Genomic DNA, 26,355 nt, shown 5'->3' with positions numbered 1-26,355 from the left:
TAAACCATCACTTTACCACTTAATAGTAATGAGATTGTAAAGAAAATGAGTTTTTCATCTATCTATCTATCTATCTATCTATCTATCTATCTATCTATCTATCTATCCCAGGCTCAAATTAACCAATGGTTTGCCTTCTACTGGCTTTACATTGAAAAAGCCACACCCTTCTGCCGTAAGTTTTTCAATTGCATCCTTTTGTTCATTTCACACACACCCTCTAGCCCAGGAGTAACCCATAACCTTCGGGGCAGGGGAGCCCAAAGGGGTGCTGCTTATGTTTGTATAGCCAATGGGAGGGTGGGAGCTTTGTAAACCATAATAACAGAAAAAGCGAGCATCATAAAAGCACAACTAATTTTAAGTGTGCGTTAGGTTACCAAACTTAAACACAAAATGCAGTGCGGATGGGCTACGTTTGTACAATGTTGCACAAAAAAGAAATGTAGGAAACCCTCGCTGTAACACTAATACTGGGGGGGGGGGCAGGGAGCACTAGCACAAAAGCCAAACTGTGTCCCCCCCCCCTTTTTTGGGTTACCAGACTTAGAACTGATCACGCAATTTCATTTCAGTAACTTACAATTTCTACTCTCTTTGATAATGTGCTGTAAAAGAGCCAACTTTCTTTAATGACAAGGCTTTAAGAGGAATGACTTTTCCGAACAAAAAATATCAAAGCTGAGCAAAGATGAGGTTGTTTTTTTTAAAAAAAGGAAACTATGAATTAAAATGACCTTGTGTTCCGAAACTTTTTCACACATTGCTTGATGTTCTCAGTTCCTCTCCCCTGCCAGCGCCCCCACCCCAGAAACGGCGCTGGTGCCTTTGGCAAATGGAGACTTGAGAGGGCAGAGAAATCATAATCTCACTGCATTATCTATTGGAACTGCTTAGCACTGAGGGCGCCTGGTGTTTTTCAGCGTAACCTTTAGCAGTTATTAAAGCAATCACAAATATTTTCTTCCTATCGGAGTTGGAGTCCTCTCTGCTAGGAGCAAAGGCTGAACACAGCATGAACCACCGAAGTTGTTTTTATAAGAGATTTGAACAACTAACAAGAGCGCAACAGCTCTGCTGCAGGAGAAAATAAATAAATGAACCTACCATGTTACAATTAAAGCACCGTTCTATCATGCACAGCCAAAAAAGGGGCAAGGGTATTATAACTAAGAAAACAAACATATGTGTTACTTGGGTAACAAAAAGAAAAGTGACTATCTGGGAAACAATACTTCACCTCAATAAAATACAGAAAGTCATCTATATTGATGAAATAGTTTGGACCATTACATTTTTAAGGAAAGAAAAAAGATTTTGTACGGAACTCAACAATCTATTTATATTGCGTTTTAATGTGCCAACAGACTGTGTTGTGACCAGGGAATATTGTGAATGAGTGATATGGAATGTATGTGTGTGCGTATGTGTACGAGAGAAAGTAAGGAAGAAAAACAGAGAGAGAGAGAGAGAGAGAGAGAGAGAGAGAGAGAGAGAGAGTTAGTTCTTAAGGAAATAGTCTTGTATTGGAAAATATCCATTAGCCTATCATCTGCTACTCACTGCCTGATAATAACCTGGAAGCAACCTGTGTTTTAAAAAGTCTTAATGCCACAAGTTTATTCCTCTGTAAACAGGGCAAGTCTGTATCATCCAGTTTCAGGGTCCCTACTGAATCCTTTTACCCCTACCTGCGTCGGTGAGTGAGAGTTTTGCTATGCTTCACAAGCTCACTAGTCTCTGTACGCATGTGCTCCTAGGAAACCCCATGCCTCACCAAATCCCAGCACCCAAGTATTTTCCCCAAATGTCTTATTAGCTTTATGGCTTTGTTCAACTTACACAGTTATGTGTCCACAGTAGCTCCTCTCTGTAGGGCCTAGACGTTTGCTCAGTCTGAGCAAAGAGTCGGTTTTATATTGCTCCATTACATTCCCAAGAAAGTCATGTCCCCGTTACTTGCTGCTGCAAGTGCTGTTCTCTTTAAAATGCAAGTCTAGGCCTACACATTAGTAGGGGTCAGCCTCAATTCAAAGCTTTGAGCAATGTGATTATTTCCCCCAGATAAGTGTGTGATGTCATCACAAAGTTTGTATCTGGTGATATCTGAATCAACATACCTCTCGGGAATCTACTACTGGCCGAGTTAACTGAGAGAAGGCTTCATTCGATGCAGCAGATCTCATGGCCTAGGCCAGGGTTTCCCAAACTTGGGTCTCCAGCTGTTTCTGGACTAAAACTCCCATCATCCCTGGCTAGCAAAACCAGTGGGCAGGGATAATGGGAACTGTAGTCCAACAACAGCTGGAGACCCTAGCTTGGGACAGACTGGCCCAGGCATCCCATGAGCACTGTGGTCATGAAATTGGGTGAATGACTATACTCTTCATAAAGTAAAGTGAATAATATATACCCTGAAAGCAGCAAAACAGCATACCAATCAGAAATCGTAGGCTTGAATCTCACCTTTGTCATGGTCTTAGATGGCCTTAGGAAAGCCACTCTCAGCCTCGGTTTCCCCACCCCAATCTGCATAATGGGGAATATGAATAGTGACTTACAGAGTCCCTGTGAAGCACTTTGAACCTTGGAAGTCCTATACAAAACTATTATTATTATTTCTAACCTATCATCTAATGTTTCAAAATAGTTCATTGTGCAACATTTTGGACTTAAGCACCACGTTGCTCGAGTTGCAAGGCGCACAAGCCTGTGGTATTTGCTTTGAGAGACATGAAACAAGGGCCCCAATCCTTGCCTAATCACTACTTCTGTATATTTCAAAGGGATAAATGGCAAATACATGTGTGTGCTCCTCTCAGTTGATGATGCTTTTAATTATTATTATTATTATTATCATTATTTCAAAAAAGTTAAAAAGAAAACAAGGGTGGCTTTTTACATAACGTTTTGTATAAAAAAAATTGTTACATACAGAAGAATTTAGCTTTGAAACCTTTTGGTTGAAAATGGCTTACTTTTCAGCAAATGCTGCCTATCCTTACTTGGAGGTTGGAACACACTCCAGGCATGTGCTTCCTTAAATACTACTACTAATAATATGCTGCCTAAAGCAGGGAGTGTCAATGTGGTCCCTCTAGATGTTGTTGGATTCCAACTCCCATTAGTCCTAGCCAACATAGCCAGTGACAGGGAAGATGACGTGGGCATGTTTTGCAGTCCAGCAAGGCAACAGATTGGCTACTCCTGATGTAGACAATTCATTGTAATTTCCCTATCAGTGTTTCTTATTGCTAGCTTCGATTTCCTACCAAACCCATCAGGAAATCCACGCTAAATGTTAAAGGAACTGCTCAAATAACATTTACACCTGAATTGTAGGGAAATACTTTTCCAAGGCCTGTAAAACAGTGTAAAAGTTTCCTTGTCAAGAGTCTACAATACACTTACAGTGTTTTGCTATAGCAAATTATTTAGAAGTTATGCACTCCAGACTAAGAGAGATTCTTATTATCCCTAGTGAAAGCACTTATTGTTCAATCAATTAGCCAAGCTAAGGAACAGAAAAAATTATATAGTCTTTCCATATAGCCACAAAAGTGTACTCTACTAAATACAAAATCTTACAAGAAGTTATCGATAAGAAACATTAAAGGAATCATTGCAGCTATTCTTGCAGCAAATGATATGTCACTGATAATGGAAATAATGTGGAAACAAAATCTACAAAAAATACTTTAATATTACATAACATGTGAACATGAAAATAATGCCATATATGTTTTAACATATTTTGGACACTATAATAATAATGATGATTCTAATAAGGACGTGATTTTTAGCATGTGTAAAAGTGAACAAACTGCAGCAGGAAGCCGGTAACAAAAGCAAAATGAGCAAACAAAATTAAGTTTTTCAGTAAGTATATTGACATATATAGATATCCAATATATCAAAAGCTTTAAAATTTGTAATATAATGATAAAATAATTCAAATAAGTGGTAACTTAAAATACTGTTATGAATGAAGGATGTGCTTTCAGAAACGTAATTACATTGTCTGATTTAACAAAACAACCACTGATCTCTCAGATTAGTTTCACAAGATCCAAATCTTCAAACCTGCTGAAAAGAAGTCCTCTGAAGAAACCAGTCAGCTCCAACAGTTACCTAAGAAATAAAATGTTCTCATCAGTCACAAATGTTCCCTTTACTACTGACAATGCTGAAAACACCAAACACTTTCCTACTTGCTGGGGTCAGAGCCCTCACTAAGAGGTAGTGCTTAAAGGTAAAGGGACCCCTGACCATTAGGTCCAGTCGTGACCGACTCTGGGGTTGCGTGCTCATCTTGCTCTATAGGCCGAGGGAGCCGGCGTTTGTCCACAGACAGCTTCCAGGACATGTGGAAGCAGGGACCGAGCAACGGGAGCTCACCCCCTCGCGGGGATTAGAACCACCGACCTTCTGATCGGCAAGTCCTAGGCTCTGTGGTTTAACCCACAGCGCCACCTGCGTCCCTGGTAGTGCTTAGAAGAGGTAGTGCTTAGAAGGACTTTAATAGTCAATTTGGAACATGGTCACCTGAGATACCTGCATGCAAAAAGGTAACAACTGGGATCTTAAAAAGCCATGTGCACAAAGGAGCATTTGAGGACCTTCTTCTCTATGCACCCTATTGCCCTGAAAAGCTGGTCCTGAGTGTTGGGAGACCAGCAGGACTGGCATTTAAGACAATGGACAGAATCTAATTTATCTAGTGCTGTTGCTCCAACAGAAGCTGTCCACTAAAGGAACAAGGAGTGAGGCAACTTTTGCCACTCCCCCCCCCCCGCCCCGAAGTCTGTTTGGGGGACCAGGGGCACCAGTAAAACCACTTCTCTATTAGGGGATACTACTTGCTGGATCAAAATGTAGCCACTAACCAGATACAACCCATTGTAAAGAGATGCAATGCAGATAGAAGTGAAAATGGGTTCAAGCCCTTATAGGTGGTGATGCTTTAACCAAAGGTTCCCAAACTTTTTTGGCCTATTGCCCACTTTTCAGGGGAGGGGAAATATATACTCAGCACCCCCTGGAAATCGACCTTCTTTAAATGAAGGGGCGGAGCTTGATTTGCAGCCTGTCTGCCATTGGTCAAATAGCCAGACAAGCTTCCTGGGCCTGGGATCACCAAAGCCCAGAAAAACCTCTCGCCTCCAGCTGGATCCAGGGGTGGCGTTGTCGTCCCCCCGCAACAGAGCCCAACCTGGCAGTAAGCATCATTACACAACAGATGGAACATGTATGAACCATTTTTCAATTGTTTTCTCCTCCTCTCTTCTTTCCTAATGCTTCTACCACCCCCTTATTTTTATTTAGCGCCCCCCAACTGCACACAGGGCATGGTATTGCCCACTTTGGGAAACATTGCTTTAGACAATGCTCTTGGGACCTCAACCAACTTGTACAATGAGAAATGCTTGCCATACTTTCATCTTTGATATGAATACTCAGTCCTCTCAGACGTGCTATCTGCAATGCATCATCACTGAGCCCCTTATTATTTTCTGTGCATGTGGGAACAGACCTGCAGGTACAACATGCTGGATGGTGGATGGCAAGATCATTTTTTTGTTACCTAAGCTCATAAGACATGGATTCTCCACGCAGAATATATATTGTGTGCAGGCAAACCACTCCATTGAGTGATGTCCCCACCTTTACAGTGCTTTATAAAGTAACTTACATATTATTTCTTCCTTCGCTCTCTAATTCTGCTTTTCCAAAAGGCAAAGCAGTGGCCCGGCATTCAGGACTTCTGGGTCAAGTAGCCATAGCTTCAAATTAGTATGCAGGAACTGGGAAATATTTGTTTGTTTGTTTCATAAAATTTGTACACTGCTGGATTGTAAAAGAGCTCAAAGCGGTTTACCAAAAGATAAAACAAAAAAATCAAGAAAAATTACAGCTCTGCTTTAAAACATACAAAAATAAAAATACTAAAACACATTAAAATTGCCTCAACTTTCTTAGCATCTGGGTAAGGCTTGTCTAAACAGGAATGTTTTTAACAGGTGCCAAAATGGAAACAGTGTAGGCGACTGCTTGCTCTCAATGGTTATGAGGACCAGAACATGGCAGGATTTGAAGACATGAAGCTGGTTTCTGATCATGGCCTATTCTGGTTTTGGCAACCATAGTTACTCCGTTCAGACATACTGGGGGAAACTATGGCTAATTAACCGAGGAAGTCTTCAATCGTGGTACACAAAGAAGGGAGGTGGGAAGAGGCAGAACAAGGACAAAATGTTCCAGCACAAGGCTCAAACTGAGCCAGAATCTCACACATAAGTTTAGCTCTCATTGTTGCTATCTGTTGAAATTAAACGAGGCCAAGGTCTATGGAGAAGCTTGTTGAGAAATCTGAGATATCCCTGCTTTCATGTTACAGTCTTACATCTTCCATACACACAGTTTCAATTAAAACCCTATTTGCATATCCTGCCCTGAAGAAATAAGGGGTGATCAGTGAGGCTATCAGTGTGAAAACTTTCAGTGACATCACCTGGAAGGTCCCTTTCACTTAATCACCCATGTGAATCACCCTTCCCAAAGGTGCAGTTGCTGTTGCAACATCTGTGGCTATTTATTCACAATGGTGTGAATGTCTAAGTAAAGCTAAGTGGGTGAAGATCCGGTGCTTTGAAGATACAATCTGCAATATTACAAACTGCATCACCTTCGAAGGCGGTGGCGGCGGCACCTCCAACAGAACAGCAGCTGTGTGTTGAGCCACCATCTCACGATGAATGCCAAGGCGAGGCCCAGGCTTGCAAGGCACCTGCAAGTTCTCATCTTGCTCGAACGCTAAGCACGGGGGTTACGGGAGGGGCGTAGCTTCCCAAAGTCATTTTGTTTACCGAACAGTAAGCTGCTTTCAAACTTGCCAAGGCGCCGGAGTCCTTCTCACTACACTTTGCAGCTCTGCAATGCCAGGTGCGAAGTCTTACAGCCTGAAGAGGAAGTATCGGCTTACCTCCTGGTACGGTATGTGCTCAGTTCCTCTTGCAGGATGGATGCTCTTTTCTGCAGAAAATTCACCTGGAAAACACAGCTGTCATGACAAAGGGGCTCCCAGCTGACAGAAGACCGATGAACAATGGTTGTGGTTTCCCAGAGGTGTCCATTCATTTACCTTCATTATTTAAATTTGGTTTATCTGCATTTATTATCTATTTGCTGGTGGCTACTGTGCATTGCGCTAGCAAGGGAGGCAGCCTGAATGCAATCCAGCAAATTACATGATCTGGAAACACCTTCCGTGACCCACATTCATACATATAGTCTAGAACTGCGCAACACCTTGAAAGAACATGTCGGTCGGGAGTGGTGTACTTTTAAAAACTTCAGCCTTAATAGATGCTTACAAGAACTCAGGGGTTTAGGAACTAAGCCTGGGTACAAGACTCCAATGTTCTGCCATTTCAGTGTTAACAATGACACATTGCAGGCAATATTACAATCCTTTGCCTTTGATTCTCCTTTTGGAAAAAGAAAGAAAAAGGATCAGACTGTCCTCACCAGAGAGGTAAAATCCTAAGCATACTCTAACAGGGCACTGGTGCCATGCTAGGACAGGACACAAAGAATACACTGAAAGTCTCAGAAGGGAGGAGGCGAAGGAGGCCAACATATTTTAAACATAAGCAAAGCTTTGTTTGAGAAGTGAATGTTTCCTATTTGTTCATTGTTAAAGCCGCCTGGTTGGTACTTTTACCCAGCCAAGCCCTCTCATTCCTCTGGAACAATTAATAACCCTGACAGGTGCAAGGATTCCACTGCTCTTTCCGTCTGATGTTTTTGAAGCAGGAATTTCAGAAATTTCAAAGGAGAGGACACCTGTGCTTCAGAAGGGAGCCCTGCTTACTGAGCAGCCTGTAGCTGGCTACTGTATTTCACTGAGCAGGCAGCTGCCAGCTAGGCTTTTTCTGCATTAACACCCACTATTAGGAGTCTGGAGTGACTTTTGCTCCTTTGAAATGCTGTGTATACTCACAAAAGCCCTGCAGGTGGAAATCAGATTTCATTAAAAATGAAAAAGAAACCAAACAACTCCAAACTTCACTACAGGGGAAGCTGCAGATTTCTCCAGTTGTCACCTCTCCAATGTTTTGTACTGGCAAAATTATTAGATAAGCACACTTATTAACTTGAAATAGGTTTCCTAGTTAAATTCTTAACTCCTATATACCGTATTTTTTGCTCTATAAGACTCACTTTTTCCCTCCTAAAAATTAAGGGGAAATGTGTGTGCATCTTATGGAGCGAATGCAGGCTGCACAGCTATCCCAGAAGCCAGAACAGCAAGAGGGATTGCTGCTTTCACTGCGCAGCGACCCCTCTTGCCAGTGGCGTAGCGTGGGGGGGGCCGGCCGCACCGGGCGCAACATCTGGGGTTAGGGCAAATCCACGGGTTAGGGGGCGCAAATCCACAGGTTAGGGGGGCGCAAATCCATAGGTTAGGGGGCGCAAATTACTTGCCTTGCCCCGGGTGCTGACAACCCACGCTACGCCGCTGCCTCTTGCTGTTCTGGCTTCTGAGATTCAGAATATATTTTTTCCTCCTCCAAAAATTTGGTTACTATGTTATGTATGTATGTGTGTGTGTGTGTGTGTGTGTGTGTGTATATATATATATATATATATATATATATATATATATAGTAAACCACCCTGTGATCCTCGGGTTGTAGGGAAGTATAGAAATTTATTAAGTTAAGTAAGTAAATATTTATTTATTTTGCAGTGAATTCCAATAGAAATTTGTTCCCACAAGCAAAAGCTTCTAAGAGTCTTCTGGAACCCTGGGGACCAAGGCTGCAATCCTAACTCCACTTCTAATACATGGTTAGAATTGTACTGAGACAAATTTATTACAGTGTAAGTTTCAATGGACTGTAGCCCAATAGCAGCTTATGCCATGATAAATTTGTTGGTCTTTAAGATGCCATATTTTTGCTACTAAGACATTCCCTCTAGAAATTATAAAACTCCTGTTATGATTGGCAAGTGGGGACACAGAACTTTTCGGTCACAGATATCCCATATAATGTTCCATTTTTATTTCTCTTATGTATTTATAAACAGAGGCTAAAAGCAAAATTAACAGCAACTTTCTTTCTAATGGAGCTCCTCCTGTCTTCAAAGTTGGTGGTGTTTCATCCAATGTCTTATGTGCCAGAAATTATAGCGAGAAAATAACTCATTTCAAACTAGTATTTTACCAAATAAATATGTGGAAAAATGATTTTTAAATATTTTTTAAATTAAAGGTTTCCTCTCCTCATTCAGTGGGAACTCATATAACAAATATCCATTTTAACCTTTTGATCTTCCCCTGAAAAGCTCTGGAATTAAAGGAATGTGAGAGCAGCAAAGTATTTCAAGTTTCTCCAAGTAGAGTGCAAATGGCTCCTAAAGGATCCTGCTCCAAAATGAATGAGTATATCATAGTATCGGAATGCTTGTTGTACACTCAGCAGTGGACTGAAAAGTGTAGCCAAGCTGAACTGTATTCAGCCACTCTGTGCCTCCTTATTCTACACCCTTCTTATTCTTCTGATCCCTACACCCTGCCTGCACTCACATACAACAACAACAACAACAACAACAACAACAACAACAACAACAACAATTCATACCCTGTCCATCTGGCTTGGTTTCCCCAGCCACTCTGGGCAGCTCCCAATAGAATATTAAAAACACAATAAAACATTGATCCTTAAAAACTTCCCTAAACAGGGCTGCCTTCAGATGTCTTCTAAAAGTCAGATAGTTGTTTATTTCCTTGACATCTGATGGGAGGGCACCTCTACTGGCCCTCTGTCTGGTTCCCTGTAGCCTCACTTCCTGCAGGGAGGGAACTGCCAGAAGCCCCTGGGTGCTGGACCTCAGTGTCCGGGCTGAACAATGGGGGTGGAGATGCTCCTATAGATACACAGAGGCAATCCCTGTCATGCCATGGTTGGAGTAGGGATGGCTACCCCATGGCCTTCAGATATTGTTGGATTTCAACTCCCATCAGCTCCACCTAGTATGACCAATGCTCAGGGATGATGGGAGTTGGGAGTCCAACAACATATGGAGGGTTGCAGGTTCCCTGTCATTGGGTTAGAGCAAAGTTTCCCAAACTTGGGTCGCCAGCTGTTTTTTGGACGACAGTCCCCATCGTCCCTGAACACTGGTCCTACTAGTTAGGGAGTTGTAGTCCAACAACGGCTGGAACTCAAGTTTGAGAAACCCTGGGTTAGAGGGTCAGACCAGGGTTCAAATCCCCACTTAGCCATGAAGCTCACTGATTGATCTTGGGCCACTCGCAGTGTCTCAGTCTAACCTACTTCGTAGGGTTGTTGTGAGGGTCAAATGGGGTGTAGGAGAGCATCACATTGCACCCTGAACTCCTCGTAGGAAAGGTGCAATATAAACATAGTGATAAATAAGTAAAATGAACCAGAGAGCACAGGTCCCATTTTTGTGTGTCAGTAATGTCTTACTGCAGAAGTATGCCATTGTCTTCCTCACTTGGGTGCTCATGGTGGAAAGCATACCAGCATTGTAAAAATTAACCTACCTGTTCAATTAATACACGATTAAGGAACAGTCACCATTCTCTATCTTTTAGGGAATTTTTAATGAACCCCCAAAGGGATAATTTGACTTCTTCCCATACGATTCTACTGCTTATACAGCAGTAATGATTCAGCCACAGTATCAGCCATTCTGGCTGAAAAACAGGCTGGAAAAGAAACCGAAACTAGGACTAGGTACAACTGCTGGCCAAACTGGGATGCTGTGTGCCATTAAATATATTGACAATTCTTGGAACCGTCAAATGTCAGGATGTGCACAGTTCCAGTCTTACAAAGAGAGAGACGTTTCAGATTTTACCTGAGATTTTAGCGAAATAATTGTGTCTTCAAGTTCTTGTCTCACAGATGCTGGCATCAGACCTTTGAGTTTGGTTTCATATTCCTGCCGTATAGAAGTCATCTGAAACCAAAGATATGAGCATTTACATAGCTAATAGGAGGTCACACAGTTGGGAGCTGTCACAGCCTACTTTTCCCAGTCTGAACTCCACATTCATCAAATCTATATGCAGGGTGTATAGATATACAAGAAAACAATTGTGTTGTGTTCCATTAAACTGAAGGATCCCTGAGTACTCTCACATGACAAATCAAGGTTGTCTCCTTCTCTACTTTCAATTACTGTATTTTTCGCTCTATAAGATGCACCAGACCACAAGACGCACCTAGTTTTTGGAGGAGCAAAGCAAGAAAAAAAATACTCTGAATCTCAGAAGCCAGAACAGCAAGAGGGATCGCTGCACAGTGAAAGCAGCAATCCCTCTTGCTGTTCTGGCTTCTGGGATAGCCGCGCAGCCTGCATTTGCTCCATAAGACGCACACACATATCCCCTTACTTTTTAGGAGGGAAAAAGTGAGTCTTATACAGCAAAATATACGGTAAGTGGTTATCTCAAGTTGTTTAGAACTGAAATGGTCAACTTCAACTTGTTTTCAGAGTCTTAAATAACGGCTGCAGAATCGTGTCAAAGATGCCAACATGAGCTTTTTACACATGTTGTGTCTCTCCCACCAAAAACTGAGGCATAAAAACTGAATAAATTATTGCAGGTATAGTCTCCCAAAACCCATGTGCAGTCACTTCCTGCTCCTACTCACTCAGCACTGAATCTGTTCTTTTTTCAAGGCCTGGCCCACATGCTGTTTTTTCTTCCATCCTTCTCATAGCAAAGGTGGAGTGCATATTTTTTCTATTACAACGTATCCCCTTTTAAATATATAGAAAAGTTACAAGAACGGTTTTATTGTGTGTGTTGTTTTCCCCCCTTTGCATCCTGAATATTTTGGGACTGCTTTCCAGTGCTATTAAGTATCCTTCAGTAGAGTAATAAAGCTAAATAAAGCTAAAATAGCGAATGACCTAATGATAGCCAACACAGTATTTTAAAGACATCTCACTAGCAGGAAAAAAAATAAACCCTACAAGACACTCCTTGATGCTCCTTCAATTCCCAATCATATTAATATGGCAGCTGAGCAAAATAATAATAATAATTGTCCTACTGTCCCCACAATGCTTTTAAAGTATAAATGAATAAAAGCAAAAGCCCTCTTTTAAGGAAGGTTTCCCTTCCCTTTTAAAACATCAAATCGTTTTTAAAGATCGTATGAATAGAGGGTTCCTTCGGTGACCTCAAAACTTATGCTAAGATTCAATATTCCATGAGAATTCAAGCTAATTTGAGAAAACTTTTTGGGCATCTTGAAGAGTTTGTGGCGTCTTTCTCTATAGGTAAGAGTGAATAATGCCATGGAAATACAAAGCAATTGAAATATGACTCTTACTGGCATAACTGTTTTTGGGGAAAGCAACAGGGCTGCATCCTGCCTGTGAACGCTTCATCCTTTCGTGCCTACATGGTCATTCCCAGAGAAGAGAAAAAGAAAAGGTTTGGCTTGTAGACTACAATCCTCAGGCCTTACATTTAGGATCTGACAGGAATGCTGGAAGTCAGCTTTGCTGTAGTCAGTTCTTCATCAGTCTCAGATATTCAGAGCAAAACTTTGAAATAAAATGCATTCAGACCGACTACGGTCTGACAGAGTTGTTGCTTTTCAGAACAAAAGGAAGGCCTATGCAACTCTCCCCCTTCCTCTTTGGACAAGTAAGGCTGATTAAGAACATGCCATTCAAAACTTGGCCCACAAGGGATGGATGAGATAAAGGTTCCTCACCCCTTTGATCTGGAAAAGGGGGCGTTTCCTTTTCATGTGTAATAGAACCATAGAACTGTAGCGTTGGAAGGGATCCTGAGCATCATCTAGTCCAACCCTTTGAAATGCAGAAATATGCAGCTGCCCCAAACAGGGATCGAACCTGCAACCTTGGCATTATTAGCAGCAGGCTCTAACCAGCTGAGCTATCAAGGCTCTAAAGCAATGGAGGCAATCTAGCTATGCAAACTGCAATGCTCATTCCCATTTCACTGATTAGGAGAAGAGACTCCAGTAGGTTTAGGACACATTATTATTTGAACGGGGGTTGGAATGGATAAAACTGACCAAGTAAACGAAATATAGTTGAGTACCACTGCATTCTGAAGTCGAGTGCTAAAACATTCCACAAACTCAAATGGGGCAAATCATCTCATGTACTAATTAATCCGAACATTCTAACATGTAGCAGCATAGAAGTTTGTACCAAATTAGCATGTTGAATGTAGAAATAATTGTTTCTCAAACACAATAAATTATCTTGCTCAATAACTACTGGGGTGCCATTCCATTGTGTAAGGAAGGTGTTGAGATGTATAGCTCTGAGCATCCCTTTCACCAGCTGACACAATCACTCATAAAAGATACTGGCTTCCACAAGACTGACAGAAAACCAACAACATACATTAGCATATAAAGTATCACTGAGCTGAACTAAAGATGTATATTGAATTTTTGAAACAACATTGAATTACCTGACAAGCAGGACCAATAATCAAAATGTTGCTCTGTTTTTTTGTTTTTGTTTTAAATGCAGAGTTTGGGTTTATACAGTGGTTCTTTTCGGCGTGTTCGTGACAGGCTTTGAAATAGCCACATCATAATCGCCTTCCTTCCACCTCTGCTCATATTAAATAAATAGGATGACTTGAGTCACAGTACTCGCTGAATGAGTTCAGTTGCAGCAGCTGCACAACTCTCTTGCCAGTGAGATGAAGAAACACTGAACACTGGATTGAACAGTAATTTGGCAGTTTACTTCAAAGAGAAAATGAAACTTTGGAAGTTGTGTTTAGCAGTTTGTTTGAGGTAGTCAAGGCAAAACAAACAGTTTTAAGCTGAAGCTTCTTTCTGCTTTTAGTTCCTTTCATGAAAAGTGAATGTATCCTATTCCTGAAGAACTATTATCAAATTTGTGAATACTTTCAGTAAACTCATTAACGGATTGTGGAGCTTACTTTTTACATTTAATTAGTTCTCAACAGCATGCCAGACGCGGTCCAGAAGTGATGGGGTCCTTCCCTGGATGGCTGACACTGTATGTACTTAGACCCAAAGCAAACCTTCAAAAGAAATGTGTGGTAGGACTGTACCACTTTAAGCTGTATTGCACGGAATGGATTGTCATGCAAGAAGCTTCCCACATGTAGGGCGCTGGCTTATTGGAAAGATTCTAGTCTAATCTTCCCTCTAATGTACTGGCTTCCTTGTTGTTGGACAAGAGTCATATATGAAACTCTCTCTCGGCATTGTAAAGTGGTGCAATCTCCATGAGACTATTAGGCTTGTTTTCTGAAGGCTTTTAACTGGCTCTAGATTGGTGAAGATGGCAGGAAAGATCAAAGAAGCCGACAAAGGGCAGTGGAAGTGTACAACAGAAAAATATTCCAGGTTTAAAGTGGGCTAAAATTGGTTTTAAAGTGACACTTGCTCATAAGCCTGCTCTGAGCAGGAAAACAAGAGGCTGAAAGCAGAAGACTTCTCTGGAGCACAAACCTCTATTGCACAATTCTTCTTCTTTTTAAGAAACAAAATCCCTCAAAACCAACAGAAGAATCGCAAATTAGCAAAGATGTGCAAGAGTGACATTCGTGGACTATGCCTCGGATGTGTAAAAGGAGATTAGAAGGGAGCTAGATACAAATTGTTGTTACAGCCTACAAACTCGCATGTTCTTACAACAGTGTTCATGTGTCATGATGCTTCATGCTAATAAGGTAAAGGTAAAGGGACCCCTGACCATTAGGTCCAGTCGTGGCCGACTCTGGGGTTGCGGTGCTCATCTTGCTTTATTGGCCGAGGGAGCCGGCGTACAGCTTCTGGGTCATGTGGCCAGCATGACCAAGCCGCCTCTGGCGAACCAGAGCAGCACACAGAAACGCCCTTTACCTTCCTGCTGGAGCGGTACCTATTTATCTACTTGCACTTTGACGTGCTTTCGAACTGCTAGGTTGGCAGGAGGCATATCTTTAAGCTACAAACTTGTTACAGTTGCTGGAACGCTTTTGCCCTTTGGACTAAAAATCAACACGCTTAAGAACTTCAAGCAAACTTACTTGAAAACAAAACGAGTTATGATGTACATTTATCTGCAAAACCTATACAATTTATGTTTAATTGTCAAGACTGTGACAGAAGTTAAGACCTACTTGAAGTACCAGCAAACATATTCAAGCGGGGGGAAATCTTGCCAAACATAGTATGATGCGTTAAAAAATATAAATGCAAAAGGTAATATGACATGCAGTTTCAATTTAAGCAATAATGAGAGATGTAAATCTTTTGAATGCATGTTAAGCAAAAAGGATAAGCAATGAAGTCATAGCAGGCAGGCTTCACATGCAAAGAAGTAGGAGAAAGCACCATGTGAAACAGATCTCCCCTTCCTTAGGCCAGTCTTTCCCAACCTGGTGCCCTTCAGATGTTTAGGGAGACAGCTCCTATCCTCCCTGATGATGGACCAAACAAACTGGGATGGATGGCAGCTGTAGTCCTAGACACATGGAGGCCACCAAGTTGAGGAAGGCTGCTTTAGGTTTGACCCAGGGGTTTTATTTATTTATATTATGACTTCTATCAGAGGTCAATGGTCAGAGAACTGTGACTTGACTTCTGTACATCCCATTACTGTTGGAGCAACATTTTGTGATTAAAGCTGCACTCCTACACCCGAGATGAAGCAGCACTGAATATTTTGATAATATTACATCTGAGTAAACATGCATAGGATTCGGCTGGAATTTTAACAAGGTGAGGAGCTAGGTCTTGAGCCTACTGAGAACAACAATCATTATTTCTTCTTCTTCTTCTTCTTCTTCTTCTTCTTCTTCTTCTTCTTCTTCTTCTTCTTCTTCCAAAAGTTACAATACAGCTTTGTCTACTGCCATAATATCACAGAATGATCACCTCAATCCCACATCACGGCCATGTTGGCTCGCCAAATACCCTCAATAGGAACCCTATTTCTAACAGCTCAAAACACATCTTATACATTATCTAAATGATCTTTTGTCACAGCACCGTAAAATTAAGCCAATATCATCACCATCGTTCAACAGGGTGGCTCCAGATGATCAAAGCACTTCAAAAGTAAGAGAGTGGCCAATCACCAGAATGGCCAACCATTGAGGATGCTGTAAACCATAGTCCAGCAATACCTGGAAGGCTACAAGCTCCCCATGACTAACCCAAGGCCACCTAGTGAGTTCATCACATTGGTTAGGTTCTAACTGGGGATTTCCTCATCTATACCTTGGTCTCTGGAACCACAGAGCTCACAGCTAGGAAGGTATACTTTTAATCATTATGCACAATTTGAAATTGATTGATTGACTGATTAGATTTGGATACCGCCCTTCATCCGAAGATCACAGGGTGGTTCGCAACGTATGGAACCATTTCATTTGACCTTCAATACAAGTCTCCTGTCTTGTCTTCTTGATCTTAGTGGTATCTTAAGACATATATGCTGAAGGAGTGGTCAAGGACAGACTCTGCATATGCTCAGAGGCACTCTCCTTTATCATTGCCTCACATGCCCTCAGCAGTACTTGTATGGTATTTGTATAAAACTTTGGCTGTGGGGGTGGCATTGCTCATGTTCTTATGTGATCCCATTTAAGCGTGGTAAAGAACTGTTCTAAATGTGTGATTTCCCACCCTGCCCTCCTGTGTGCATTTAAAAAACCGTGTGGTATTTGAGTTTTTTCAGAATAAATAATCCATTCACTCAGGGTGGGGCTTTTGGGGTTTTGTTTTTTGTTTTTATCTAATAAAACATTAAATAAAATGTGTTTGAGTTTGCTTAACATATGGTACACGTTTTCTTGAGAAGAAACAAAACACCAGAACAGCTCAGTGTTTTCATTTTCAGGCATTCAGAAAATAAGTGCTGTGTTTTATGAATCTGGTAATTTTGTGGATCTTATGGACTGAAAGGTATCACCTACCTAGGGAGGCTAAAGTAATAGCAAAACTTACACCTCTGTGTAAGAAGTCAAACAGTTGGTTATGTAACAGTGGGGTGGTGATGAAAGGCCCCAGGGAATATCAGCCAAAGGTCTTAGTTTGGGTTGGGACATCACCTTGGTTAGGCTGCAACTTTCACAGTATCACATTGCTCTACTGAAGGGGGAAAGATATGATTCCAGAAGTTACTACATTTCCAAAGTATTAACAAGTATTCATATTGGCACAAGTGGCTTCTCTGCTCTTTTAAAAGTCTCAAAATTATTTTTTAAATTGTATTAGCTATATATAAAGGTATTGTATATGAAATAAAACTCAGTAAATATATAAAAGACACTGAATCCCGCCTCCTATCCTTATCCAAGGGAAAGAGTACATATTCGAAATACAGTGGTACCTCGTGTACCACTGTGGTACAGATTCTACTAACCCGAGGTACTATTTCTGGGTTAGTAGAATCTGTAACCTGAAACGTCTGTAACCCGAGGTACCACTGTACTGAGAAAGAATTGTGCCATGTTCTGTTCACGGGTCAGGAACTGTGACCCCTCCATATGCTGTTGGATTCCCAACTGCCATCTGCTCCATCTAGCATGGCTAATGAACAAGGGTGATTGGAGTTGTAGTGCAAGAACATCGGGGGGGGGGGGCGACACAGGTTTCCAATACCTGAACTGCTCCCTCCTGCACAACAGCTCTTTGTTAGATGAGAATCCATATTTGGAGTCTGTAGATCTCTCACTGTACCCCGACCAAGCACCCAAACATTGCCTTCCATGCTTTGCAAAGAAATACAAGCTACCTCCACCAAGAGCATTCTGCAAGTTGTGAGGGTGGATCATGCCCTTGCCTACTATGATCTTATATACATGGGCATTTAATTTTGAACTTGTTTAGGAACTGTCCATGTAAGGAACTGTTTGATTGATTGATTGATTCATTCCTGTCTCTTACTGTCCTAGGAGAGGTGTGGGGAATCTTTTGCCCTCCAGATATTGCTGAATGACAACCTCCATCATCCAATGCTTGCTGTGGCTGATGGGAATTGTAATTCACCCCTGACCTATGCTCTTGTCAGATCAGTTACCCCAGAGTGGCTAAGAAAGACAGAGAGACAGAACTCATTACCTCTAAGAGAAGTGAAATGGCTCTCTCTCCTGCCAACCACCCTGCTATTCTCGGTGCTTATCTTCACTGATAACATAGTTTGAGAGCTAGTGAATAGTTAATAATGAATATATACTGGTACAGATTGGCTGCTTGGAAAGAATCTGAGCCTTTTGGGGGAGGCCAGATGAAAAACTTAAATAACACAATCCCCAACTCAACACCAGTAGCAAATGTAGAACCCTAGGTTCTTATGGTAAAACTCTGCAACTGTTCTTTGGCTGCCTAGGTCATATTGTTTGGGGGGGTATTCCAAGGGTATTATGGAGGCTCCCTCCTTCATTTCTTGAGGAGCGATGCATATTGTGAAACATATTGTGCAACACATCTGTCATCTCATGATAGAAGACCTTCAGCCACCAATATATTTTCTTTCAGGAGAAGGAGCTCATTGGCAGTAAGATCCCTGCAGAGGCAATGAAGGATTCTTTACACTGGCAGAATAGTCAAGTAGCAAGTGTTTTCTGACCACAGCTATGCCATGGTGTTGAGTGATGACTTTTATTCCTCTCCAACTCACGTAATCGCAAGAATGCTGCTGTTATGTAGCATATTGCTTCCTAAGGTTTGCTTGGCTGCTTCTCTTTGGCAGTTATGAATTATATAAACTGTAAGTGCTTAACTACAAACAGAGGATTTTCCAGGTGGGTGATCTGGTTTTAGAAAGAAAAGACCAGCAGTCACTAAAATAATACGTTTTCTTGGAGACAGGCTACATGTTCAGACAAATCACATGGTGCAGCCCTTGGGTCATACCCCTTCAGAAAGCAGGTGGGGGAATTGCATGACTGAAAAAAATCTCCAAATTTATGCTCTAATCCTGGGCAATCTAGTTTCTATAGGCAAGGAGTCGTGTGTGTGTGTGTGTGTGTGTGTGTGTGTGTGTGTGTGTTATGTTTGGGTTCCCCCCTGTCATGGAGGAACATTCAAACATCACGCATTATGGAGTGGTGCAGTTCCAGACAAACCGCATTACCCGATTACAATGGTAGCTCAGGTTACATACGCTTCAGGTTACATACGCTTCAGGTTACAGACTCTGCTAACCCAGAAATAGTGCTCCAGGTTAAGAACTTTGCTTCTGGATAAGAACAGAAATCGTGCTCTGGCGCGCGGCGGCAGCAGCAGGAGGCCCCATTAGCTAAAGTGGTGCTTCAGGTTAAGAACAGTTTCAGGTTAAGAAACTGTTCTGAAGGCGAGAGTTAAATAAATTACTTATGCTCTCATGTTATAAGTCCCCTTCTTGGAAAAGGACAGGGTATCAATTTAACTCTCAATTTCAGACAGACGTATCATACTGTTCTCCAATGCTTCTCACAGGGTACAGCTGGGGGGGGGGTGGTCTAACAATTTCAGCTAAAATTCCACAGTTGCAGAGAATTTAAAATAGACATTCACTAAAATAAAAACCTGAAAAATATTCTTAATCACGTTCATAATCAAGCCCTACAATCCCTTGTCAACCAATATTATTTCCATCTATATACACAGGAACCTAAAGTCAAGTTGCATTACTTGCTCAAGGTCAAAATAAGCAGAGACGCCATAGAAAATCCTTGGCTGGTCACTGTAGGAGGAACTGAGGCTTCATCAGAGAAGAACCGACAAGCAAGTAAACTTGAGAGTGAAATGGTGGCTCAGAATTATAACCAATAAAAGTCATACACTGTTTATTGGCTCAATTAAAACAGGATTGAAATAAAGCCCAGTGAAATGTTTTAGGATCAAAGTATAATTTTAAGAAGTGGCCTGTTGGAGAATAAATTATGTCCCAACCAGCTGCAAGTATCATAGAATCCTGGCCTCCTTCCCATCCCACTACACAAAAAAAAGAGAGAAAAACCCTACATAGATCCCATACTTTGTATGTAGCAGATTTGGTGATTTAGATACATATTAATTTCACTTAATAGCTTAGTTACTTTTCTGCATTTACTTCGGACTTAATCTTTTGTTCCTGCCTAAGACATTACCAATTGTCCACTTCTGCTATGGCTGAAGTTGTGTTGTGCAAGCTTTGAGTAGGGCTGCAGACATTAACTTTAAAACACGCCACCACCAAATAGTCATTATTAGCAGAAGTACCAGCTTGGAATTTACAGTCTGCATTGCAGCGTTTATGCTACTAATGTAGGGGTAAAGATCCTTGTTTTTTCTCGATATTTACTCCAGACAGTTTATATATTGCTTGATTGTAAAAACGACGACAACCCTGCTTCCAACACTTCAGTTTTTTTGCTAATGTACCCTGGAGCAAATCAGCGCTGCAAATATATTGCTGGTTAACAATAGAATTTTTGTCTCCTCTGTTAGCATATGTATGAGGCTTTCTGTAAGAGTTACCCCATCGGTTGAGAAATTCAGCACTACTTCATTAGACAGCTAAAATATTGTTCCTGATGAAGAGCTATCAGGAACCTACCACACTTCTTGTCTACTGATGCCCATTTTTGCATTTGTGTTTCCATTACCACATTTTTTCTTTACTGAATAGCCCAGCTCAGGCAGCCCCATTCTAAACTATTGCAAATAATTCTGCCCCATGAAAGGAGACAAATCCTTCAATTGTTTCTATGGTTCTGCAAAATGATTCATTGTGTAAAAAGAAAAGCTGTATCTTCCAACGTGTCCTTTCCTAATAAGGAAAATAAATAACTGAAATTGCAGAACATCTCATCAATGCTGCAACACTGGCACAGTCACTTAATATTCTTATCAAAATTTCACTCTCTTCCTTTTAAGCAAGTTTACTCAGTGCCTTTCAACTTTGTTTACATGCCTTTTCTATCTCCCTTATCCCCTCTTTCCACTTCCTATTTCCAGCTGCTCAAATCACGTTAACTATCTGTTCTTTGCCACGGCAGCTGCATGCTCACCTTTGTACTTTTCTGAGACTGTGCCTGATTATCAAGGTTCACTTCTTTGTAGCTACCATTTACCTCTGTTGGCCTCTTTGGCAATGTTCTGCTTGTACAATAACTCTCTACCCACTTTGGTATCTTTCCACTTAGATAAAAGGACTGGAAAAAAGGGCTTAGAAAATGATCCTAGCCCTCATTTCCCGTGTTTGGTGATTCTGCTATATACATTCGTTGCAGATTGTGAAATCAAATTGTCCCTGTTGCTACAAAGACACTTAGCAAGCCACTAGTCTCTTGTGTGCTGTTGCTTAACACCAGAGCAGTACACAACAAGACCTCACTCATCCTGGGTGCTGATCTGGGTGTGTTTTTCTGAGACTTGGGTGAGTGCACTGCGCTTACTCAGATACTTTTGAGCAACACCAAGAGAGGTTGCAAGGGCCAGTATGGGAGTGGAGTGTATCTGAGATCCATCAACTTCCATCTCCATCACCAGGAAACCCCTATCTTGAAGCTGGCTGTGAGGGCCTGCACCTGGTGATTGGCCAAAGACCTCCATGCGCATTTGCGCGCGCGCACACACACACACACACACACAGGTTGGGAGCCTCAATGGTGCCCCTCTGGAGGCTTCACCCAGGGCAAAAAAACCCAGCTAGCCATCCAATAGCTACAGCGCTGCTAGGGAGGGCTGTTACTAGTGTACCATCTACCCTGATGCCCAGTAGCTTCTCTGACTGAGCTGGTGGAAGTAATCTCAGGAGTGTGCTGGAGGAATTAAGAATGATAGCTCTGGTTGATTTCAACATCCATGTTCTGGCTCAGGACTTCATGGCCTCGATGACAACCATGGGGCTGTCTCAAGTTGTCATCTGTCCTTGACTTGGTCTGGAAATGGGATGGTGGTGGATAGGAAAAATTGGATAGTCAACTTAAGGTTCTACTTTCCTTTATCTTTCACTTATATAGAGTTGTTACAGAAACAAGTTCTACCCAGTAATACAGAATCACAGTATTCATCTAATGGACAATACATGGTTTTCACTTATCCATTAGTGATATTGATGTGAACAGTCCCCTTCCCCATTTTCCCTTCATATAATTTCAATCAATTGGGCTTTTTCCAGTGTCTCTAAAGTTTTAACATAGTCTGAGCCCTCTAGCACCTGACAAGACCAATCTTGAGATCAACCAACAAGTAAAATAATAGAATGTCTCAGTAAGAGCTGTTCGACAGTGGAATTTGCTGCCAAGGAGTGTGGTGGAGTCTCCTTCTTTGGAGGTCTTTAAGCAGAGGCTTGACAGCCATATGTCAGGAGTGCTCTGATGGTGTTTCCTGCTTGGCAGGGGGTTGGACTCGATGGCCCTTGTGGTCTCTTCCAACTCTATGATTCTATGATTCTATGAAATTTGATACCTACTGTCTAAACCACTAAAACAGGCAGCAAGAGGATCCATTATAACATAAGCATGATGATTTAACTTATTATATCCATAACCTGCGACCAATCACGTTTCCTTTAATAAGAAGATGTGGCAAATGTTCTCTATGATTAGCAACCAAATTTTTCAAAAGATGCATCACTGTTGTGTGAGAACACATTTATTTAATTGGAATAGACACAGACAAGTTAGGCTGAAGACTGTAAACACCCAATGGTCAAAAAAATAACTTAAGTTAGAATAATAAACATTCAACTGGCAAACTCAATGTGCCATTGAATCATATTTCTCTTGCAATTATCACTTCTGTTTTCATTTTGCACTTTGGAATGAAATGGAATCAGTATTTTCTAAACAGACTTCACTCTATTTCTAGACAACAACATATTCAAGCCTCCATTTTCTTGTGTTTGAATTTATTTCAAAATAAATATTAAAGAATGTGGAAATGATAGTGGAACTTATCCTTATTCTTTTAATAATATTCACAAATTATTTATATTTGATTTTCAGTTTGGGACCAATTATCTTCTATTTAAGATGCTTTGGGGACTTGTCCTAGATTAAATGTCTTCAGAGATATAAAGGTGGAGCTACAGAAGGGAGATCTTAGCGATTGTGTACATTCAGGCAGAGATCCCTTTTTGACTAGTGTCTGTCAAAAGTTTTAGCTGTCAAACTTTCCTTCGGTTTCTAGTTTCAGAAGCCACATTTAGGTCTGGCAATTTTGCTTAGCAATACTGCCTTTTTTAGAGATCCATTCTATTAAATTTAACAGAAGTTTAAAAATATTTCTCACATGCACAGTGGGGAAAGCTAATGCCTTGCATGCTGCTAAGATGAAGGCCAAGCAAAAGTGCATTCATCTGAAGAACAAATGACACAATACAATATAGCCATGTCTGTGTAATGAAGCACTAATGGTGTATTCTTCCTAGCAGGGGTGACAGGCATCAGAGAAGCGACCGGAGTCAAGCAAGTGCTTAACTGTTTACAGCCCTAAACTTTCCCCTCCCTCACCAATGCTTGTAACCCCACCTGTGTTCTGGACTTACTTTGCAGCACTGAAGGAGGCCACAGGGCCATGATTACACATGGCTGAAGAGTAATGTGTAGTTTGCCCTCTAGTGAACTTGTGAGACATGAGCACAAAGTTAGAGAGTTGCCTCATCTAAAAACAAGGCAAACATGAAGAACCAAGATACCACCCAACAGGAAATAATGAGAAACAGCCTTGTGTTTTTAATTAAAAACACAACAATTTTTTTTCATGTCTCATTCATTTGTTTGTTATAGAATCAAAACACAAGAGTTTTCCTTTTAATGAAAAACAGCAGCCATTTAAACCTGCATTTCTTTCACTCAAAACAGACTTGCAAAGGCCCAGGAAATTGCCTTTTGTAATTGTGCCAAGGCAAATTGTGAACCTTTAGAAAATGTGTTATCAAGACAATAATATTTGGTACACTTAGGGGGGAAAGTACTAAGGATGTGCTTTAATTATCATGGCTGTTAATTAGCTGAACTGGAATGGGCTACTATTCTCTCTCTCCTTCCTTCCCCCACCCCCTCTCTCTCACACTTCTCTCTCTCTCTCTCTCTCTCTCTCTCTCTCTCTCTCTCTCTCTTTGTGTGTGTGTGTATGAGACACACAGTCCATTCTACCATTTCAGGATTCTTCAACTTATTCCCATATCATCCTGCTGTATGTATATTTTTAGCTGTGTATCACTGAGTGATAGACATCAGATGAATTCTCCAGTGATGCATTATGTGAATCAGCAGTTAGAAACTATAGTAGGGAGGGAGAAGGCAGCTAATAGAAGAGCATCTCCCCCAAAATTTGTTTCAAATCCCCATTTTTGTTTTTATTCTCCTCTGTATTTGTCATGGTATTAAGGAACACGTTTTACATGTGCTGATTTACTGACCGATTAGGTGGCATAGGACGCGGTGGCACTGTGGGTTAAACCACAGAGCCTAGGACTTGCCGATCAGAAGGTCGGTGGTTCGAATCCCCACGATGGGGTGAGCTCCCGTTGCTCGGTCCCTGCTCCTGCCAACTTAGCAGTTCGAAAGCACGTCAAAGTACAAGTAGATAAATAGGTACCACTCCGGCGGGAAGGTAAACGGCGTTTCCGTGTGCTGCTCTGGTTCGCCAGAAGCGTCTTAGTCATGCTGGCCACATGACCTGGAAGCTGTACGCCGGCTCCTTCGGCCAATAAAGCGAGATGAGTGCCGCAACCCCAGAGTTGGTCATGACTGGACCTAATGGTCAGGGGTCCCTTTACCTTTACCTAGGTGGCATGTAGATGTACATATGAAACAACAGTGTCCTGGAAGTACACCCAGTGAGCTGTTGACTAGTGTACCTATTCCCCTCCAGGACAGAGCATGGAGAAAATGGGTTGTATCCAGTGTCAAATCATACTCAGAGCGTACCCATTAACACTAATAGACACGACTGGCTTAGGCCCATTAGTTTCAGTGAGTCTACCATGAGTTGGAGTAGAACACAATGGGTTTGTGGGTATCACATGACTGTTCACATGCAGTTCAACCCATTTCCAGAATGTTGTGTAACTCCTCCAAGAAAGGGTTGATCAGATCGTCAATGGCAGCCAACCTACCAGTCAACCACAGCAAACCCCACAAAGCCACTGACTGATAAAAGCAGCTGGGCTCAATCCATCGGAACACATCACAGCAACTTCTCATTTGTTGTACATGCATATAACCTTATTACCAGCCCCGCTACTTAACTCCCATTTGTTATAAAAACGTGTGGACATTTATGTATAACTAAGAATGACAGAAGGAATTATGAGTTATAGGTAGCAGATAAAGATCAGAAAGATGAACGGAATGGGGAAATGAGAAGCCTGCATAAAAATTAAAGTCTTGGCAGAATTTTTGGCAACTGTTAAAGGACACCTAGGATTTATTATGTACTACCTTTCAGCCTATTCTTTCTCCAAAGATCTCAGGGTGGCATACAACTTTATACCATCCCATCATATTATCATGTTAACTTACTGAGATAGGTTACGTTGAGAAATAGTGATAACTACACAGCTGAATGGGTATTTGAACCAAGTTCTCTCAAGTCCTAGTGTGATACTTTAAACCCCACATAATTCTAGCCCCCTTGCTGTACAAAATGCAAGGATAATAGACTATATGAGGTAGAAGGTAATGAATGATAAACATGAAAGTAAAAAAATCAGGAATCAGAGAGTTGGTTAATTTCCTTAAACAATGAACCGCTCCCTCAGAAAACATTTTCTCTCTTTTAAATATGCAAACAGCCACAGCATTACTCATGGAAAAAGAATCTTTCAGATTATCTGATAACTGTTCTTGCAATATAACTATGCAAAGTATACAGAGTTAAGAATGAACAGCAAATATTTTGGCATTGGACCAAAAACTGAAAACTTTACATGTGGGGTTGTAAAGAAAGAAACTTTTTAATCCTCATAACAAGCAAAGGATCCATGGCTAAATATCATGGCTCTAAGAATAAGTATTTCTTTATTCTCTTTTACACTGCAGTATTTCTTGTGTTGCCCAATTCTACATGTCTAATCAGATGTCTAAGTTCAATGTCTCTCCCCCCCCCCCCCCCCCGGTAAGTGTGCACAGTACAACTGCAGCCTTAAAAGCTCAGGATGATATTTCATATGCCCCTTTAAATAAACGTTTTGTTTTTCATCTATATAGCACTTGAAACCCACAAGTCACTTCATCAGGAGTAGGATGCGTGGAGAAAAAGCAGTGTTCCAGTACTTACCTTTTGCATTCCCAAGTCATACTCACTCCTATTTATTCAGCATGTTTTAGCATTATGACCATGAGCAACCCTGGTGTTTAGACTTGAATGTTCC

The 26,355-nt window shown here is 41.3% G+C and overlaps 1 protein-coding gene and 1 non-coding gene across 5 annotated transcripts in view; both read right to left on the bottom strand.

Moving 5' to 3' along the window:
* Positions 1–3,683: 3,683 nt before the first annotated feature.
* Positions 3,684–26,355, bottom strand: part of CEP112 (centrosomal protein 112) — a 212,625-nt gene continuing 189,953 nt past the window's right edge. For 3 of the 4 annotated variants that reach the window (XM_028713174.2, XM_028713148.2, XM_028713183.2), the window contains 3 exons: positions 10,894–10,995; positions 6,983–7,047; positions 3,684–4,131 (listed from right to left, as the gene is read on the bottom strand). In XM_028713174.2, the coding sequence (XP_028569007.2) occupies positions 4,128–4,131; positions 6,983–7,047; positions 10,894–10,995 (171 nt within the window). In that variant the 3' untranslated portion in view covers positions 3,684–4,127. Of the gene's footprint in view, positions 4,132–6,978; positions 7,048–10,893; positions 10,996–26,355 lie in introns of those variants that run through there. The other variant, XM_028713164.2, reaches the window with a different exon arrangement.
* TRNAI-AAU (transfer RNA isoleucine (anticodon AAU)) lies at positions 12,892–12,965 on the bottom strand. Its single transcript has one exon. It is a non-coding gene; the product is annotated as a tRNA-Ile (tRNA).

Source organism: Podarcis muralis, chromosome 2 (genome assembly GCF_964188315.1).
Source record: "Podarcis muralis chromosome 2, rPodMur119.hap1.1, whole genome shotgun sequence".
Lineage (NCBI taxonomy): Eukaryota > Metazoa > Chordata > Lepidosauria > Squamata > Lacertidae > Podarcis > Podarcis muralis.
This window is presented reverse-complemented; position numbering and strand designations above follow the sequence as displayed.